Below are 20,217 nucleotides of genomic sequence, written 5' to 3'. Positions count from 1 at the left end.
TAAGATGCTCTGGCTATAAGGGTGTATGCTGGAAATGTGAATGTAATCACTGGGTTGCTGAGACGTTTATTGTTGGTTTTGTAAATTAAACCAAATAAAACTTAAATTTCTTTCTCCAAACAACGCATTAACGATGTAAGACGTGAATTGCATTCCCTGTATCATTATTTATTCGAAAACCCACAATATTAATCACAATTTATTGCAAATTTTAGACAAAATGGCAGGGAACCGTTTGGCAGCCAAAAGAGTCGGCTCTTATAAGTGAGCTGAGCCATATGATCTGACTCAGTGAAAAGATCCGGAATTCCCATCACTACCTCGGATACAAGTTACGAGGTTGCGTATTGTCGTAACGTGTCGTAAAGTGGGGGGTTCTTTTAGCAATTTCATTTACAGGAAACAGAAAAATCAGAGCAGAAAAATCAGCAACGTCGATTGTTTGGAGTGAATCAGGAGTCTTTTAAACCGTGTAAATTAAACATGGAGTCGCGCGAGACAACAGCATACGGAGCCTCATTAGCTGGCGGATCTTTCGATTTTGTCAAATTTATCAAACAACCACTAACCATCTTACGGATTCTCAATTGGGTAAGTGACAAAAAAAACAACGACTTTGACATAATGAAGTAGTTTGGACGAGTTATTTTGCTGGGGTTTTAGCTGGTTTCTATAAAGTTGGTGATCACTTCCTGTAACCTATTTGTTCAGAAGTTAGTTTCTGTTCTGAGAGTCGATTCATTAGCTTAGCATATCGATGCGACCTGCGCAACTAGAATAACTTGCGTATGTTTTCGTGATGTAGTTTCTCTGAGATATTAAAGTTAAACTTCTTGACGACAGACGACGTGTACTTGAATTAAAGCGTATGGTTTGTGTGTAAGATACATAGGGGGTGATTAAAAAGAGGCGTCGTCGTCGTCAGTGTTTGCTATGTGACACTAACGTTCAACTATTTGTACAACTTTTTTCCCCTCAGAGAGGAACAGAGACAGAGAACTGTACCATTTGGTTTCAGGTCAAATGACATGTCTGACATGTCATGTCTAAACAGCCTTTTCTTTTTTTGACTTTGACGAAGGAAAGACAGGAAAACTAATTTGCTTATGTGAGTCTTGTGAACTGAGTCACTGTCACAGTCCTTCATAGACTTTACACGCTACCAATGCACGTTTTCACATGTACACATAATATAATCAGCTTATTACAAAATCAGCTGACAGGTAGAATGTGACTTGCTTGTATTTGTATAAAGTAATAACATCATATAAATCTTCTGAGAAAGGACACAGTGTGCCTGACCTGTCCACACGGTGAAAACATGGACAGCTGGAGGGGTAACATGAGAGTTGTTGTGATCCTGACTGCCAAAAGTCCCCAACACTCTCTAGCACACTTCTAGTCTAGAATCTAGTTACTGGAAATATTTTTTCTGACGTTGGTTTTGTGGTGAAAATTTACACAGGAAGCTTGTATACCGGTACAGGAAGTACCCAGAAAGACCATTTGCTGCCTTAATATTGTTCTCTTTGTTCGAATGCCATCTCCCAAATGTACATTCATTTTTCATCACATTACTTAAGCTTCCGTTCCATTCTGAATGTACTTTTCACAAGATAATTGCAAATGATTTGTTGTTCTAAGTGTATCTTTACAGCAAAAATCATGAACACAAAACAACATGCAAAAGTATTTTTAGGATATATGTGTGGCATCTGGGAAAACCTGTTGAATGTCACTCCAGCTTTGTGCAGGAAAATAACCTAAAATGTAAAAAAAGAAGCATAGAAATGAAAGTTTTGGATAGTTTAGAAGTCAAAATTAATATAAGCCTAATCAATTCAGTTTGTAATTAGATACCAGCTTATCATCAAAACAGAAACAGCACTTACACGTACTATAAAATTAACAGCTGACAAAGCTTGAAATGGTTTCAATACAGATGTAACTGCGAACAGAGATTAATTGTGTGATGAGACAACAATTAGGCCTGTGTTATGCTGTGAGTGATTTTTAACTCAGGAAATAAAACAGAAACTGATGCTGTTAATCAAAGCAAGAGCTCACTTTCCATTGTAAACCTGTAAATCTTAAAATTTAGCAGTAATGTTATTTTTCTATGAGATTTTCTCCCTTCGTTACTTTTCAGTGTATGCAGACTTTAGTAGTAGCTTGTAGTTGTCAGAACTATATATAGTAGAAAATGTCAGCGTTTGACTAAAGTAAAAGGGTTTCCCAAGCCTTCACACATACACTAAGCTTATATGACACTGACAAACTAGTTTACTTTCATAATACTTGTTGATTGTTGCTGGCTGCTCTATTGTTTTTTAAATCTCTTAATATCTTCTGAATATATCATGAGTATTTTGCTTTGTTGAGATGATCATTTACAGAGTTAGCAAAACAAGAGAAATAGTGCTACATACAACATTAGGATATTTAAATTTTATTGTATTTTTATCATTATTTTTGCATTAAACTCTTATTCTTAAAGTTGATAAATCTAAAGGAAAGCATTTGGTTCCCTTTAAATTGGAAATTCTGTAGGTTTGTCTTTGAAATTTCACTTCCCTTTTTTCTAATCCTGGTAAATTCTAGGTGTTTGCCATTGTGGTTTTCGCCACCATTGTAGCAGAGGGATATGTAAATGAAAAAGACTCATCACAGGTGGTCTGCATATTCAACCAAAACGACGGGGCCTGCAATTATGGAGCGGGTATCGGGGTCATCGCCTTTCTCGCAACGTCTGCCTTCATCTTTGCTGATGCGTATCTTCCCCTGATGAGCAGCGCACAAGAGAGGAAGCGTCTTGTGATGGCTGACATTGGGTTCTCAGGTACAAAAATAAAAAAGAGCATAACGGTTCACGTTACAAAATCAGAATGAACAAAAACATGAAAAACAGTACACACCTCACATCCATAACTCCCACCTAAATAAGTTGTTAGATTTTTTTAATTGATAGTTTTGGGAAATCAGACAGAAAAGCTAGAGACTTTTGTTGTGTTAAAAAAGCTCACAATATAAATATTACATTTTGAAGTAAGGATGGTTCTAAAAATGGTGCCATGATCCGTATTTAGGAGCAGGAATCTTCTAACAAGGAACTTTAAGACTCAAAATGTTGAGGGTTTCACTGTCTTGGGTCACACACCAATAAATAATGCCATTGCAAGTAATTGTGGTGAAAGACTGGATATAATGCTTTGTCCAGTTCTGCCCATAGAAATATGTGTGTGTAATTTTAATAGAATTTATTATTTATTTCTCTCTCTCCTTGTGCTTGAATCAGGGCTCTGGACATTTCTGTGGTTTGTGTGTTTTTGCCTCTTGGCAAATCAGTGGACGAACACCCTTGACAAAACAGCCATCCCTGTTGATGCAGCTCAAGCCATCATTGTCTTTTCCTTCTTCTCCTTCATTACATGGGTAAGTCTTTCCTTCAATACGTCTGCAGCAACATACAACAGACAACATATTTTGTGAATATGAGCATTTTCTTTTCACTAGATCACTCATGCAGGCACTGAAAAAGCAGGTAGCCTTCATGATGTAGAATTATGGGAGCACAGTTGGTTGTGTAGTTTCTTTCTTGTGGTAAACCTGAATAAAATTCTGATCCAAATTGATCATTTTCACATCCAGTGTATATGAACAGCCTTACAGAAATTTCTTAACAACATGGCACAAGTGTTCAAATAGGCCGTTCTTGGTCATGTTTAGCAATGGAAAAGTACCAGATCTCATTTGACTTCTGTAATGACTTGCTGTCATTTTTAAAGTAAAATTGTATAGCCAAATTATACCATAAAATCCACTTGGCTAGAGAGAATTGCTGTCTGTAAATCTGTAAAATAGTATAAACACAGGTTTATACTAATTAATTGTTTCATACTCACCATTATCAAATACAAATTAAAAAAATGGGAGAAATTGTACTAGACAAAGGAAATCATATAATTCGAAATGCGTTGAAGTTTGTTTGAAGTTTAACTCTTTACAAATGTATGTCTCTGGTGTCAGCATTTTGTAAGACTCATTTTAGAACTTGCCTTTATCAATAAATTGGTTATTTCTCTGACAGGGTGTGGTGACCTATTTGGCCCTGATGAGATTTCGCCAAGGTGTTGGAGAGATCAAGCACAACTTTGCTGAAACTGCTCCAGAGCACAACTCCCCTTACCAATCATCAACAATCCCTCACGATCCCTCACCATACGGGGATACTACTTACCCTTCAGACCTCTACCAGCAGCCCCCCTTCATGGGTAAACCCGAGCCGGCTGGCAACAGTAACTACCAGCCACCAAGCTACTGATCGAAACAAGGGCCCTTCTCGAGAAAAAGCAAAAAGGGATGATTAAATGGCCTGATCATATGACATGCAGCATGGAAGGAGCCTGTAAGAGTAGCCAATGAGAGCTCTTATGTATTGATAAGCTCAGGCATTCCTTGAAATTGACTGGTTCTCCCAGTCACCATGAAGTTATTCTTTGTGCTTGCTTTCAGTGATGCACAGCCTTTCTGTGTTTTGAAATTGTTTGTATGTTTGTGTTGCCCAGAGCTGATTATCATTGATTTGACAAATGGTGCCTTAATATAATGCAAGTCATTGTGAAACTGATAAAGACAGTCTGTTACTGTGCTTAATCCTAGACTGTTCTGTCATGTATACATGTTGACCTTTATTGCAGGAGTGCCACATTTTCACACTGTAATTTGCACAATGACCCTGAACAATATTTCACATAGAGTTAAATAGCCAACTTGCACTTATCTGTGCTTTCCAGTGAAGCAATGCTTAGTCAGCTGACCAGGTCAGGTATCATAATTCCTTAAGAATTCACATTTTGATGCACTGCTTGCTGCCAAAATACAGCCATATTGTAGGATTAGTTTTTGTCCTATGACTTGTACAAGACTACTGATAATTTTTAGACATGAAATGCACCATTTTCAACTGTGAGTGCACACTGCATTTACAGATCATATGATTTTACTTATCCACATGATTTAACAACCTGATCCTCACAACGTACTTCACAACCTGGAAAACTTTCTCCATATATAATAACTCACATTACAAGATTTAAACTGGTGTATTAATAAAAGCCAAATTCATCGTGCCAAAGTTACAGGTTTCAATCTTATTTTTCTTAGCATTTGTTACAGCAAACATACAGCACCATTCTTCTGACTGCTGACTTGAGTTTTTTTTTTTTTAACATGCTTTTCAATCTGTTATAGATTTTGTTCTTCTGGGATTGTAGTGTACACATTAAGAAACTTAATTATATAACCCTAAATTCACTTCACTTTAGCATGTGTCTTATGATTTGCACTACTTGATTTGATGAATTTCTTTCTGGGATGTGGGTTAATTATTAAAATCACTGGCCATATTTTGTTAATCAGATTATCTATTGTAACTTCTTTCATTTTAAAACACTGGTTTAAGTTATTCAAAATGTTTTCGTATATGGGATGTCCTTTGTTTGGATCTAAAGCACAAACCTACAGTTTAAGCAAAATTTGTACCAGGGAACAAAAAAAATAAAGTTTTATTGCAATTAAGATCTGCTGTGCCTTCTTTAGATCATTAGAAGTCATTTTAAGAAAGTATATATTGTCCTGGATTAATTGGTCATTTTGGCTTATCAACAATCACAACTGGAAAAAAAAAAAATTTGTGTCACATTCAGTGACATTTTATTAAAACAGACAAAGACAACGTTTTTAAAACAAACAGTTCTTCTAGAGCACTCTGAGCACTGTAGATCGCTCACTCCTGTAACTTGTATAGCAACCATTTCATTATTTAAATTAGTTTATACACTAGTGTACGTGTGTTCATAGGTGAAGGGAAGCATAAAGCTTGCGTGAAGCACTGTAGTCCACCTGCTTCCCCTTCGGAACGTGCGGCGGCGTCTCATCCCTCTGGGGGTCGCAGTTCTCTTTATTCTCCATCAGGCCTCCATAACATGCCCTGCACACTGCTTGGTATTTATCAGCTCCTCCAATTACCTCCACCTGAAAACATCCAAAATCAATATGAATTAAGTCTAGTCCGGTTAGGATGAAATGATTTGGTTTAGTTGTAAAAGATGGTGCCATGATTTGTTCCAAGAACACACGTGTTACACAAATCATGTAATCCAGTCAGTGTCTCACCTCTTGCTCTGCTCCAAGTCTCTTGGTGTAAGACGCCTCTTTAAAGCACTGCATACAGACTGCATTTAGCTTCACCACACTCTCGGCTAAAGGGATCAGGTTTAGTATGTTGCCAAAGGGCTATGAAGGAAAACCAGGGAGAGAAAAAAAAATAAAGAAAATATTAATATAATTACTTGTCTTCCTTTAGCAATTCTGACAGTCTAAAAGAAAAAAATTAATACTCTATGAAGTTCAACGTCAGATAACAGTGTATGGCCCCAATTACATGCCTTCATTTATAAGCATAGCAGTAAAGTCAACAGATGGGATGAGTAAATAAGTGACAGTCTTGGCACACTTAGTTTTAGGTAAATCCTCTTTGTACCAGACCAACTACACTGATCCTACTGGAAGAAGAAAGACCATAAAACCTTACCTTCCTCTGAAAGGTGCCATCAAGTGCTGCGACAATGACAGTCTTCCCCATGTTTGCCATGGTCTCACAGAATTCAACAGTGTCTGGAAACTAGATCAAAATCAAGAGAATAAAGCTGGTGTACAATAGACCTGAGGAGTTTGCAGATATACTTGTGTATACTTTCAAGACTAAGGCTACTTGTATATAATTTTTTAGTTCATCATCATCATCATCATTATTATCATAATATCATCATCATCATCATCAAGATCAGTGCCTGTTTTTATCCAGTGTTGGTCAAAGGAGATATCTTAAATGACACTGGCTTTTATAGAAATCATTCACACCCTTTCCCTGACTCTGTTTCTGTGTAAAATACATAATCATAGGTAATCGAGTCAAATCCTTAAGCCATTTTGTGGGGATTACAGCATTTAATGCAATTTGCAAAGGAATAATAAATGCCTAAATGCTACTTCCCTCCACAAGAAAAGCTTTATAATTACAACTGCAGAGACTTGGATTTGATTGGCAAATATTGACCTCAGTAACTGTTCTTGAATCGGTTTATTTGCGCCCACATTATTCATGCAAGAAGTTAATACTTACAAACTGGCCTTCATCAATGCCAATGACGGAGGCCTGTAGGGCACAATTCCAGACATCTCGCAGACAGTTAGCTGGCACGGCTTCCATTGTATTTCTGTCAGAACGGACCATGTATTATGCATTATGATATTATATCACAAAAATTCATTGCAATTTCATATGCATTATTAGAAATACATACAGATGCATGCATAAAACTCTTACTTGTCATGTGTGGCCATGCCCATGTTAGAGTAACGAATGTCTTTGGCATATTTGATCACTAGGCAGCTGTATTGGGCGATCTGAAAGCGCCGAACTCTCCTCATTAGCTCGGTACTGTGAAAGTTAGCAAAAGAACAGAATGAAGTCAGATTGGGTTGTATTTAACAACTACAGTGAAGTATAGGAGTGAGTTTTAAAGGCTGACTTTTCATTATGGGCCAGGATGAACAGCGGGATGAACCGGGTTTTTTTTAAAGTTACTAGTTATCATTATTAACCTTACTGACCGGTGTTTAATCCAATAGCGAGTTACAGACCAGAGTCAGTCAGATTCAGCTTTATTGTCAACATACTAGCTATATAACAAATACACATACACACACACACAATATATATATATATATATATATATATATATATATATATATATATATATATATGTATATATATATATATACATATATACATATATACACACACACACACACACACACACATATACACACACACATATACATATACACACACACACACGTATGTATGTATGTGTGTATGTTTGTGTGTGTATAAAAATCTTGTTTACACCAGATTTTTTTAAGCAAATGAAAGTATGAATACGTCTTAAAACTGTGTCGACCTTTTTATATTTATAAATATATGTCATATATTGTATAATATGTCTGTAATCACGGTAGAAAAACAAATACATAAAGTTACGTGTCGACGGAAAGGTCAGAAATACAAACAAACGGCTCTGACAATAGATAAAATATTTTTAAGCATGTAATATTATATATAACGTTGATAAATCCGTAGTGAGGTCTGAGAAACGTGTGTAAAAGTTAAAGTATGAGGTGATGTTTGAGGGTTTGCGCGCTTCTTCCTGGCGCTTCTTTTGTTGTCATTTCCTCCTCAAACACCCGCTCAGATAGTCGGCTAGCTAAAGTCAACTAAACCGCAGTAAAATGAGCACAGATTTCACAAATACACGTTGCAAAGCAGATTTAAAAAAAACAAATAGCCATAATGAAAAAAGCCCCTCACCTTTTTCCTGAGAACATTGGTCCGAAAATGACCTGAAACAAACAAAATGACTTGTTAGCTTGTGCTAACTGAGGTAAGGAAAATCCCATGTTTACTATAACACAACAATGTAACATGTAACACCTAAAAGCCAGGAAAAAAGAATTCCAGGTGGAAACGACCCTAAAAACTTACATAGCGCTATTTGTTTAGTGGTTTAAGTAGCTTTTATTTTAACTAGATGGTAAAGTTAGTTGATTCAGCTTCATACCGCTGATAAAAACCCATAATATTAAACATTCACCTGAATCTGACCCCGTATTTTTCTTGGAGAATTTGGCAGAATCCTCGGTACGTTTAAACAGTCCATTTTGCACTAAACACAATCAAATAAACCCAGCTGTGACCCACAGAATCCCGGTTCCCTTGTAAACTGATTCAAAATCACCCGCCAGTTTCCAGGTTAAATGACGTGACGTGTAAGAAGGAAGGGCCACGTGACAGTCCGCCTCCTAATAGCTCTGTATGTAAAAAAAAAACAAGCTCCTTTAAGACACGAGCTGCGTCCCAGTTCGTCTATTCGTCCTAAATAGTGTCCGAGATTAGAGATTGTCCCAAATCTTAGTATGTTGAAATGGGTTTCTCAAAGGTACCCTGGTGGAATAGTCGTAGATTTATGAAGTGTGGGTTTACAGATATTTGTAAACCTCTTTTTCGCATGAACGCACATCTGTACACCATGAATGTAAATACGTACCTATGATAATTGTGCAAATAATTGTGGTATGATTTTCCACGGTTCTGGTTTATCTGTTTTTCTCCTGCACTGTTGTCAAATGTTGAATATATTATTATTTACAGATTTATGCTTCAAATAATGTGCAGTTTTAAACTATAAACTTTAGTACCGAAGTTTACAATGATGAATTATTTGTTGTAGAATAATCTGGGCCTTCTAAAAGGTTGTGGCTATTTATACCACTATTCTGTTTGACTTCATTTTTGCTTTTGATTTAGGGAGCTGAAGTACAAACTATGTTTGTTCACTCTGTGTGAAGCTACGCCTTTTCCGGCCTGGACTTTACCTTTATTCTTGTTAGAGAGGTTTGAAGGTCTATAGTTAAGGCTGTAAAATAGGCTGCATGTAAACCCTTCAACAATGTCTCACTGGAAACAAATGAATAACAATGTAAGTATTCATTGCATTGTTTTGATGCTTTGTTTGTTTTTATAATAACAACCTTAGAACTCGATGTACATTATATCACCAAACACGGACCTTAGAGCCACCGTGATTTACGCACACAGGGGTCACGCACAATGAGGCTCAAAATTAAGGAATTTTGAGTTTTAACTCAATTTCTAACACTTATCTTACACTTCAAGTCTTTCTGGGTAAGGCTATCTATTGCTATATCATGTAAAGTGTCTTCTAAAGTATAATGTAAAGGCAGTTTGTCAGGACACCTACAGAAGAGCCGCACGTCAGTTTAGCGCGAATTTAGTCACGCGCGTTAATTAATTAATTTCACGCCATAATTATCATAATCGTAAAAAATTTTTTAAAAATCAATAAATAAATGCGCGCGAATCATAGAATTGAATGCAACATTAAAACATAAAAAACAAACACAATTTTCTAGGATTAAAAACTAAATTGTTTAATGTTTCATATGATCCTTTTTTCCCCTTTTCTACCAGTTTATGCTCGTAATTGCATTTCTTCGTTAGCACAACAAAACAACTTTGGTTATGTCGAGATAACGAGAAAACTTAATAATGCATGGACTCTTAGAACTTCAATAAATGTCTATAAACCATTCTACTAATTCATTTTGGTCCAATGCTTGAATATTTTGTATTTTAAGCATATGATAAAATAATGTTTCTCATTCTGTATGTCATTCTGTATGTCATTCTGTCATTCTGTATGTCATATCATTCTGTATGTCATTCTGTATGTCATTCTGTGTGTCATTCTGTATATCATTGTCATCCTGTATGTCATTTTTTATGTCATTCTGTATGTCAATAATTCTGTATGTCGTTCAGAAGTGATGAGTCAGTTTAATTAACAAACAATGAGGGTTTTCCATTTTATAATGGATTAAATAATTCCTGGCATCATTATATTACAGACATAGAGTGACTTTGAAGAGGAATTCTTATAGAATTACACATTAAAAACTGCTTTCTGGATAAATGATATTACAGACATAGTGACTTTGAAGAGGAATACCTTTAGAATTAATTTAAAATTCTTTGTTTTTCTTTTGTGAGCTTTGCATTCGTGTCGTATTCTATTTGTTTTACGTGTCTAAAAGCCGCGATTTCAACGATTTCAAACAGCACAAGTAGTTTCATGCAGAATACGGGTGGGCTAGCATGTCAATAACGTTGGCGTAGATGACGTCACTGACGCGCGACTCCGCCGTGTAGTGTTTGAACATGTCTTGCGCACGTGAGATGATGGACAGCTACGTGTCCTCGATATAAATTTATCTTGGAGATATATAAGTTACAGCTAGCTGCAATGGTTGTGCAAGGAATCAGTTGTCATTTGTCTTAAGTACTTCCTAAATGTTCCAATTGTGTTTGTGCAGGTAGGATAAAGTTAATGACATTGCTTATGGACCACTGGGGTTGTGCTCCCAGACCTGGAAGATGATCTTTCGACGAGATCTGTACTTATTAGTCTTAAACCACCTGCAGACAATGGCGTAAGTTTGATTTTGACATTGGTGGGGACATAATTTATTTGACATTGGTGGGGACAAAATTCCCCGTATTTTGTGCATAAAACTGTTGTTCTAAGAATACTTTCTTACTCACATACCGGTAGCCTGCATAATCACGTTGCATATTGCTTCATACATCGGAATATAGCTGCAGCCTCCTACCTCAACACATTAGCGTGAAAGATAAAGCCAATCAAACAGCGACGTGGGTTAGAGAGGCAGGACTCAAAAAAAGGCAAAGGCCAACAATCCTTTTAGAGAGGTGTTACAGAGGCGGGATTCATTGCAATGGGTAGATCTGTTAACTGTTTGTGTTCCGCAAGTTGCGCTATTTTTTACAGAACGCCGTTGTAAAATATTTTCACCTTATTTAATGATTCCTGGATAAATGTTAAATGAAATAAGTAAAAAAGCACAAGACACAGACGGACATCAGTGGTTATGTATAAATAAATAAATAAATATTTAAAAAATATATAAATGATGCACCCTTGTGTAATTCAAGTGTATATATATATATATATATATATATATATATATATATATATATATACACACACGTATATATATATATATAGGCTTGGTCGAATTATTGCTAGGGACAATTGAGTGTTCCCTGGATATTAGTAGGGACATGTCCCTACCGTCCATACCCAAATCGACGCCCTTGCCTGCAGAATATCGTGGAATCGATGTGTTTAGATTAAATTTATAGCATCACTATACAATGCTTATATCTATTCAATTCAATTCACATGTATCTTTTTACAATTGACATCGTCTCAAAGCAGCTTTACAGAAAATAAACAGAAAAAAAGGTTATTATAAAGAATAATATAAAGATTAATAGAATACAAAATTCAAGATTAATATTAGATATATTTAAATATGTTTGTATTTATCACCAATGAGCAAGTCTGCGGTGACTCAGCAGTGGGGAGGAAAAACACCCTTAAATGGTGAAGGAAGAAACCTTGAGAGGAACCAGCTTCAAAGGGGAACCTCATCCTCATATGGGTGACACTGGAGGGTGTGATTATATATATACAGTCTGACAAATCTTGTATTGATGAGATTTTTGTCCTCTAAGACCACATGGAGTTGGCATCTCCTCTTTAGTATAGCAGAGTCCAAATGGAGCTGGAACATGTCTAGATGCATCAGGATCCTTACAGAATCGGCCTCATCTTAGTGGAGGTCCAAAATCTTCGTTATATCTATCCTTGGTCCTAAATTAATTCCTAGGATCTTAAATCCTTCTAATTGAAAGTGTTATTATGAGTTGACAGTTTTTCATTGTTTCATTGACCAGGACAAGAAGCCCATGTTAAATTCTTATAAAACGAATGTACACCTCTCTCTATTGCCTTAATATAAAAAGGAACAGCCACTACTTTAATAAAGCTTTATTTTCTTTCTTTATTTTTTTTACACGAAGGACAACTGTAGCAGTAATTCTTGACAAGAATTATAATAACTGTAGCAATAAAAATAGTGTTCATATTATTAAATATTCGTCTTGAAAACATTGCACAGATTATCAATGCTTCATAATACCACCAGCATGCACTTGATCATGTCCTGATCAGAGTTTGTGGCTGCTGTATAAGGGTATCAAGTTTATTTAGAGAATTTGGGGGCGGGGATAAGACGTGTGTCGTGGAGTTAGGACTTATACGATTGGTCAATTTCAGCCAGCCCCATGACTCAGTTCTTTATCTTATTTATAGAAAAAACGTCTCAAACACGTCCGCTGTTCTGCACGCGTGTATCGGACATCGTTTTGGTATTTATTACGGATTTATTACTGTTTAAATGCCATAGGGAAAAAAAACGCGTGCTATAAGCATGTTTAATTTGGTACATCAGAATGAATAGGACGTGGGCGTGGTCTCTTGAGATCAACTCTGCCATTGGCTAATCCTGGCGCAGGAGGCGTGGTTTCTAGCAATGGCCGCAGGAACAAAACAACCCCTAAGGTTTCAATGGCTGACAGCAAGCTGCGGTGCTGTTTGACAGGAGTTGGAGAAACAGTATTCACCCAGTCAGTGGTCCCACAGGATGTCGGCAGATGACGTGATTAAAGCCCACGAGGCTGCGCTGAAATCAGGTTGGTGGATCATTTTGTAATGTATAGGATGAAGACCAGTCTCCTTACACTGATTTTAGGCTTTGTGCCTTCAGGCAGATGCCAGTTCAACGAATATTACTCATTTTCTATTAATATTAATGTTAAATTTGTTGTAATCTAATCAGAAATTGGAAAACCCCTCTGAAATGGCAACCAACCAAAAATCCTGACCAATCTGGTCTTGGACCAAAATTGAGGTTTTCCAACCAGTAACTTCATTATACACATTTCCTTGCAAAATCATTAATATATTTGATTTATTTATTGACAAATGTTTCTTGATTTTCTACATATGAAAATGACAGAACCACCATTTCAGCAAGAGGAAATGTTATTGCAATTTATGTGAATCTGAGTTTATTTTAGTTTATTTAGACCCACAAGTGAACATGTTAGGTCCACAAAAAAGTCTGTTGTGGCTATAAATTATAACCTTACATGGCCTCCAGTTAATTATTTGTTGATGTTGATGATTTATCCATGTTAATTATTTGTTGTTGATGATGATTTATCCATGTTAATAATTTGTTGATGATGAGGATTTATCCATGTTAAAATATGTAATGTTATAAATCATCCGGGTTTCATAATCTAATCCAAACGATGTCTCTGTCTGACTCATTTAAAATACAGGAGATGCTACAAGTTAAGTTGGAGGCAACTACATGGCCATGAAAGAGATCTTAAGAAACTTAACTCGTGGCCATAATATATTAATTTGTGTCTAGGAGAAACTGAACTTGGGGAAACAAGAAGCTTACCTTGTGGTAAAGCCTCAATATATTAATTCATGGTAACACCTTATTAAAAAATAATCACCATGTTACCTCAGCAGCTCCATTGCAATCAAATACAATAAAGAGAGAAAACATTGTGCATACATCACAGTTTTTCAATGCACACTGGTGATCTGATCTCTGTGAATAATTGAGTCAAGAGATGATAACGAGGCTTTGATTAAATTTAAAATGTCAGCATGTGACCGGTTTTCCCAGGTTATAACAAGATTTAGTAATGGCTTTAGTCATATATACATTTGCTATAAATTTTAATGTTATTTCACAAGTTTGTAGTTACAAAAACTTGTAGGACAGCTGAGAGTGTTGCTGTGGGTGTGTGATTAGGTACAGAGAAGGCTCGGGCTGTTGCACAGAACATTCTGGATATTCCTTATGGAGAGGGAGATGAAGAGAAGCTGGATGTGTACATGCCTCTTAGTTCTTCCCCAGGTAAGTCAAGGTAAATGGAGACATAGTGGTGCCCTGGTTGTCTGATCCCTAAAGCAATGGATTGCTCAAGGCTCAATGATGATGCCTGAACGGGAAATTTAACAGCAGAATTGCAATATATTCATCCTTTCATATTCATCTTTATGTCTTAAGTGCTAAATGTTATATATCAAAGCTGTATTCCATTGTTCATGTATACTGTGTAACCTTCTTAATTGGATCACCAGCATCATAGTTTTTTCATATTTCAGATGTGCCTCTAGTTATCTACCTCCATGGTGGTTACTGGCAGTTCCTGAGGTATGAGGTTCAAATAATCACATTAATATTTTATCCTTTTTTTTTTCTCAAAATATGAACCAAGATATCAACATATGGAAAATTGTTCATGGCAATATCAGTTTGGCCTCCATGGAATATACAAGGATCATAGACAACATTTTAAGTAGTACAGTTAGTCCATTTTTTTTGTCAGGATCATAATATTTGGCTTCCTTTATAAATTATACATAATATGTTAAAGTTAGCTATTGGCTAGTAGTATAGTGATAAGGGCCAAGCTCCTCGTTCATTCATTTATTCATTCATTCTCTACCGCTTATCCGAACTACCTCGGGTCACGGGGAGCCTGTGCCACCTCAGGCGTCATCTCATCTCAGGCGTAATCGGGCATCAAGGCAGGATACACCCTGGACGGAGTGCCAACCCATCGCAGGGCACACACACACTCTCATTCACTCACGCAATCACACACTACAGACAATTTTCCAGAGATACCAATCAACCTACCATGCATGTCTTTGGACCGAGGGAGGAAACCAGAGTACCCGGAGGAAACCTCTGAGGCACAGGGAGAACATGCAAACTCCACACACAAGACAGAGGCAGGAATCTTTTAGAAATTTAGAATTTTAGAAATTTCATCCAAGTGTATATGGGCTTTTAATGTACAGTGTGTTCATTTATTTTCTCTTGGATTTGATATTATACAGTAAAAGAATAAGAATACATTCAAGGAAGATAAAACATCAGACCTTAAGCAAATATTGCCTGTAATTCTGAAAGGTCTCTTATATAAGAGAACATTGTTTTATCTTACAGCAAGGAGGAGTCCGGTTTCATGGCTGTACCGTTGACCCAGAAGGGTGTAGTGGTGGTCGCTGTTGATTACAGCATTGCCCCGAAAGGTACCAGTGGCTTATGAAGCTTAATGCAGAATGATGCAATTTCCACTTTTTGAAGTGGCAATAGGATCATAAATGCTGTGTTCACACGCTTTGTTGATAAAAGTATGTATGAAAAAAACGGGCTTCATTTTATTTTTTTTTAATTTTAGTGTTATTTTGACACCATAACATGTATTATTCAGTTAATTAGCAAGATATTTTTATGGTGTAAAAATGTATAACACACGTACAGTAGAATGGTTGCTGATATACTGAAATGAATATGAACAAAACAGCAAGTGCTACGTAGCAATTTGCTGAATTTAGAAAAATGAACAAAACCTTTGATTCAGTACAGAAACTGTCCTGTTCTTCATTGTCTTATCCTGGTTTCAAAATTATTTCCCAGTTGTAATTACGACTTTAAGGTTCATTCATATGCAACTCCCAGTGGGAAACTCTAGTAGCATGTGCAAGCAGAATAATTTTTCCATGAGAGCCCAATTGTTATCTTGCTACTCTGTTAGGATTTGTAATTCTCTCATCCATTCTCCTCACAGGTAATATGGATCTGATGGTATCTCAGGTACGCAGGAGTTTGGTGGCTGTCATTCAGCAGTATTCACACATCAGGTTAGTGCTCCTGCCTTTCCGGACATGGCTTGTAAAATTGTGCTGCTATTACTGTGTATACTCGCTGGCTTCTCATTAATGCATTGCTCTCGGTCTCTCAACAGTGGGCTTTACCTGTGTGGTCATTCTGCAGGTGCACACCTAGCGGCCATGGTTCTTTCTACTGATTGGTCAGAGTACAGTGTATCTCCTCAAATCAAAGGTGTGTTTGGAGACTTGAGAAATGATGAAGGGTGTGATGGATTACAACCAGGTCTCCTAAAAAATGTTCCTAAATTGAGTTTCTCTCAAATTGACAAATAATCCATGAAAGGACCAACTGTCAGCGATGCAGGGAAAAAAGGGACCCAAATGCAGGATAGCGTAAAAATAAACTGATTTAATAAATAAAACACACAAAACAGGGACACAGACAAAACAAGACGTGACTAGAGACGAAAACAAGGATGTTATAGGCACGGCTAAATACACAAGACAATTAACACATGAGGAACAGGTATGCAGAGGCGGGGAGGAACACCGAACATAAACAAATGCACATGGCCAAAGTCCAGGCTAGATCCTGACACCAACGTCCATCTTTAGCAGTGCAAGCAAACAATTCAATCAACTGTATGCATTGTGACTTATTTTCAAAACACAATGATTACACAACGATGTATCAGAAATTTACCCAAGCATTCAAGACTTACCACACTCATTATTTTAAATAAATGAGTAAATAAATGAATATGTAGAATTGATAAATGAGTAAACAGTTTCAAAATGAGAAAATAGGGGCAGCACAATGGTATAAAAGGTATCGTGGGTTGTCATTAACATTGCATTTAGTTTGATGGCATTTTGCAGACACCCTTATCCAGAACGACTTACATTACATCTCATTTTATACACCTGAGCAATTGAGTGCACTGGCATCTCGTTCATCCTGTACTCCAGCCATGCAGGAATACATACATTGCCTGTCCAACCTGGCCAGAATATTTCATTACTGATGATGAATAAAAAAAAACATGTTAATAACTAGTGGAACTAAATACTCAAGAATAAGCAACCTATTCTATCAACTGTTAATATTTATTCAGCACATACACAGTACAATGTAATAAATGGCTTTTTTTTTTTAACATTGACATGCCAGTCATACCTGTACAGGAGCAAAGGGAATAAATGTATAGAATATACAGTATTTATATGAATATGGATCAGTGGCAGAACAATATGACTTATGAATAATGTGCAATTTTAGTAAATAAGAAAGCTTCCCCTTTTTTTATTTTTAATATTTTTTTAATATCAAGCTGCATGTAATTTCATGGATTCTCTGTGTCTATTTCAGGAGCGTTTCTTGTTAGTGGCATTTACGACCTGCTGCCCATTATGTCCACATATGTGAACAAGCCACTGAAGATGACGGAGTATGAAAATTCATATGCTTTATTTACATTATGTCATTATCAATATTCATTATTATGTCTGGATAAATAAAATTCTGACTGATGAATTAGAGTAATACACTGTTATCTGAATATTCACGTCTCATCACATTTATTTATCTCGTTTTAGGGAGGTGGCTTTTAGGAACAGCCCCATTCGGTTAGTGTCTCAGCTCAAAAAGTCCTTATCGGACTGCGACATTGTCGTTGCTGTGGCACAAAACGACTCCCCCGAGTTCCGGAAGCAGTCAGAAGATTACTTCAAGGTAAGACAGTTTAAGATGGACCATGCTGTTATAGGAAAACAAAAAAAAGTGATTCTTATTCTACAACAGCAGCTCTTATACCATAGATATTTGCAGTACAGTTAAAGAGCAATTGCACTTTTGATCTGTTTTATAGCTACATGAAAGGAAGTTCATACAAAAAGCTTAATCGAAATAATATAGTTTTTCTTAGTCAGACTTTGTCAAAAAACATTTCTTATCTGTCCTTGAATTATATAATATTATAGAAAGAATAAAATATTAAATAATAAATAGAACAAGTGCATTCATGTCTGCCAGTAATTTTTCAGTATTACTCACAAGAGCAGGTGTTCATTTAAATAAGAATTGAGAATTTAACAGTGTTATGGTATTAGTAACATTTGATAAACAATGGACACACATTTGGAAAATCAAGTCAATAAGCTTTTATTGTCATTTCAACCATATACTGTAAATCTGGTGCAGTACAGAGTGAAATGAAGAACCCTGGTGCAACATAAAATGCAGACACACACAACACAGAACTAAGCACACTACACAGTACATAAAGTGAATGTGTGCAAACAGCAAAGCCAGAATACAGTGCAAGACAGAAAATGCAATACAATATAATAATGTTCATAGTACAGTGGCAAACAATTATTTGTGGATGGGGCGTATCAGTAATTTTTTGCCATAGGCCGTGGTGGCGGACACATCTCCTTTGATGCTGCATTGATTTTGACCTGTTTTATAGCGGATTTACAATTTAGGACTTGCAAATTAATATCCGTGGCATAGGTTTGTGTTAGCTAGTCACTCTGTTGTTAAGGAGCTATCAGTGACCGAAGAGAGAAAATTGTCCATTTTTACTGCTTAGTTCCTACACTGGAATGTGTCATTCAAATGTAAATGTATTGTTTATTACTCTTAGAAATATTTCAAAATAGTATCAGGCAAAATTCATCTTTGTAATGTTCATTTCTGTTACAAATAAATAAATTAAAAGAAAAGTAAAACCCACGCATCTGTATCTTCTTATAGTCTTTGCAAGCAGCTGAACTTAAGGTTACTTTTGAAGACATACCTGACACAGATCATTTCAACATCATTGAGCAGCTTGTGGATGAAAATTACTACCTTACACAGGTAACCGCTTCACCGATCATATTACTGAATTTCTTGAATAAATCCTGAATGAATTTTGCTGTTGTATGTATTAGTGTGTTTATATATTAATTTTTAGATTTTTTTTATTTTTTTTTTAGCTTATACTCAAGATGATGGGCAAAGGCTGAGGGAATTCTAATCAGCCATATTTCTTTCCTGGAGTTCTGTCTCTTTATGTACTATACAAGCAGTCACCTTCTTATAAATTATGACAGAATGGTCAGTTTAACTCCAGATCAATTGAATCTTATATCTTGTTTATTAGGGAGTAACAGAGCCTTTTTTGTCCTACTGTTTGTGGGCTAGTTTTATGTACAATCTTCATGAATATTCAGGCTGTAATTAGTATCAATATGAATTCATGCACTTGAAAAAGACCTTTTCAGATGCTGGTTAATCAAATCTTTATCTGATCATTAATACTGTCTGCTGCTGTGGGTTGCAGATTCACACAATTAATGTTGCAAGTCCATCAACCTGCATGATGAAATTAATCATATTACGGTTAGAACTTCTAGACATTCTAGCAAGATTGTGCATATCAGGTTATACTGAAGAGGAAGCAAGAGCTAACAACATTAACATAATATTTGGTCTGATATTTGGGTCTGTCCTGAAAGTGTTACGTAAAAGCATCTACTGTAATTAAAAAAAAATCAAAATGGTTATTCTTGTGTTGCTTTTTTATTTTTATCTATCTGTATTCTACATGGTAGAGATTTCATATTTCATTTACATCTTTAGCATCATTTTCATTAACTGAATTCGGTTTACTTTTAATGAAAGTATGAATCTAATGCACACTGAGCTGGAGTTTGTCATCAATGGGTAACGTTTTAATCCTAACTGTTCGTTGCAAGAGTACAACATAATATTATACACATGATACTTCAAAATAGTGAGAAATTCTTATAAATGAAGCAAATTAAACAAAAATCTTAAATATATACCATACGTTTCTGTGCTTTAGTGCTCATCCTTCCTCCTCATGTGACATCATGGTCCTGGAATCAGGTTTTATTGCTGAAGTTATATTTATGCAGCACCAGCACTTTA

General features: G+C 36.0%; 3 protein-coding genes across 5 annotated transcripts; 2 read left to right on the top strand and 1 right to left on the bottom strand.

The window, feature by feature from the left end:
• Positions 1-288: 288 nt before the first annotated feature.
• Positions 289-5,577, top strand: syngr2b (synaptogyrin 2b). Its single transcript, XM_060885186.1, has 4 exons — positions 289-591; positions 2,602-2,839; positions 3,296-3,432; positions 4,088-5,577. Exons 1-4 carry the CDS (start codon positions 484-486, stop codon positions 4,319-4,321), a joined length of 717 nt encoding a protein of 238 aa, XP_060741169.1. The 5' UTR covers positions 289-483; the 3' UTR covers positions 4,322-5,577.
• A 108-nt stretch (positions 5,578-5,685) lies between these two features.
• Positions 5,686-8,899, bottom strand: tk1 (thymidine kinase 1, soluble). Its single transcript, XM_060885197.1, has 7 exons — positions 8,715-8,899; positions 8,432-8,463; positions 7,388-7,501; positions 7,184-7,277; positions 6,593-6,682; positions 6,175-6,294; positions 5,686-6,033 (listed from the first exon to the last, which is right to left on the bottom strand). Exons 1-7 carry the CDS (start codon positions 8,778-8,780, stop codon positions 5,854-5,856), a joined length of 696 nt encoding a protein of 231 aa, XP_060741180.1. The 5' UTR covers positions 8,781-8,899; the 3' UTR covers positions 5,686-5,853.
• Positions 8,900-9,481: 582 nt separating this feature from the next.
• On the top strand, positions 9,482-19,827 carry afmid (arylformamidase). Of its 3 annotated transcripts, XM_060885164.1 has the most exons (12): positions 9,522-9,599; positions 11,014-11,130; positions 13,168-13,258; positions 14,404-14,508; positions 14,760-14,808; positions 15,610-15,695; positions 16,235-16,307; positions 16,412-16,509; positions 17,647-17,725; positions 17,874-18,009; positions 19,036-19,140; positions 19,260-19,827. In XM_060885164.1, the coding sequence occupies exons 3-12, from the start codon at positions 13,210-13,212 to the stop codon at positions 19,287-19,289; spliced, it is 810 nt and encodes a 269-aa protein (XP_060741147.1). In that variant the 5' UTR covers positions 9,522-9,599; positions 11,014-11,130; positions 13,168-13,209; the 3' UTR covers positions 19,290-19,827. The 3 variants fall into 3 exon arrangements, with proteins under 3 accessions (XP_060741139.1, XP_060741147.1, XP_060741156.1); XM_060885156.1 differs by lacking the exon at positions 11,014-11,130 and having other exon boundaries at positions 9,482-9,599; XM_060885173.1 differs by lacking the exons at positions 9,522-9,599; positions 11,014-11,130 and having other exon boundaries at positions 13,018-13,258; positions 14,404-14,518.
• Positions 19,828-20,217: the final 390 nt, after the last annotated feature.

The sequence above is a fragment of the Tachysurus vachellii genome, chromosome 1 (assembly GCF_030014155.1).
Source record: "Tachysurus vachellii isolate PV-2020 chromosome 1, HZAU_Pvac_v1, whole genome shotgun sequence".
Lineage (NCBI taxonomy): Eukaryota > Metazoa > Chordata > Actinopteri > Siluriformes > Bagridae > Tachysurus > Tachysurus vachellii.
This window is presented reverse-complemented; position numbering and strand designations above follow the sequence as displayed.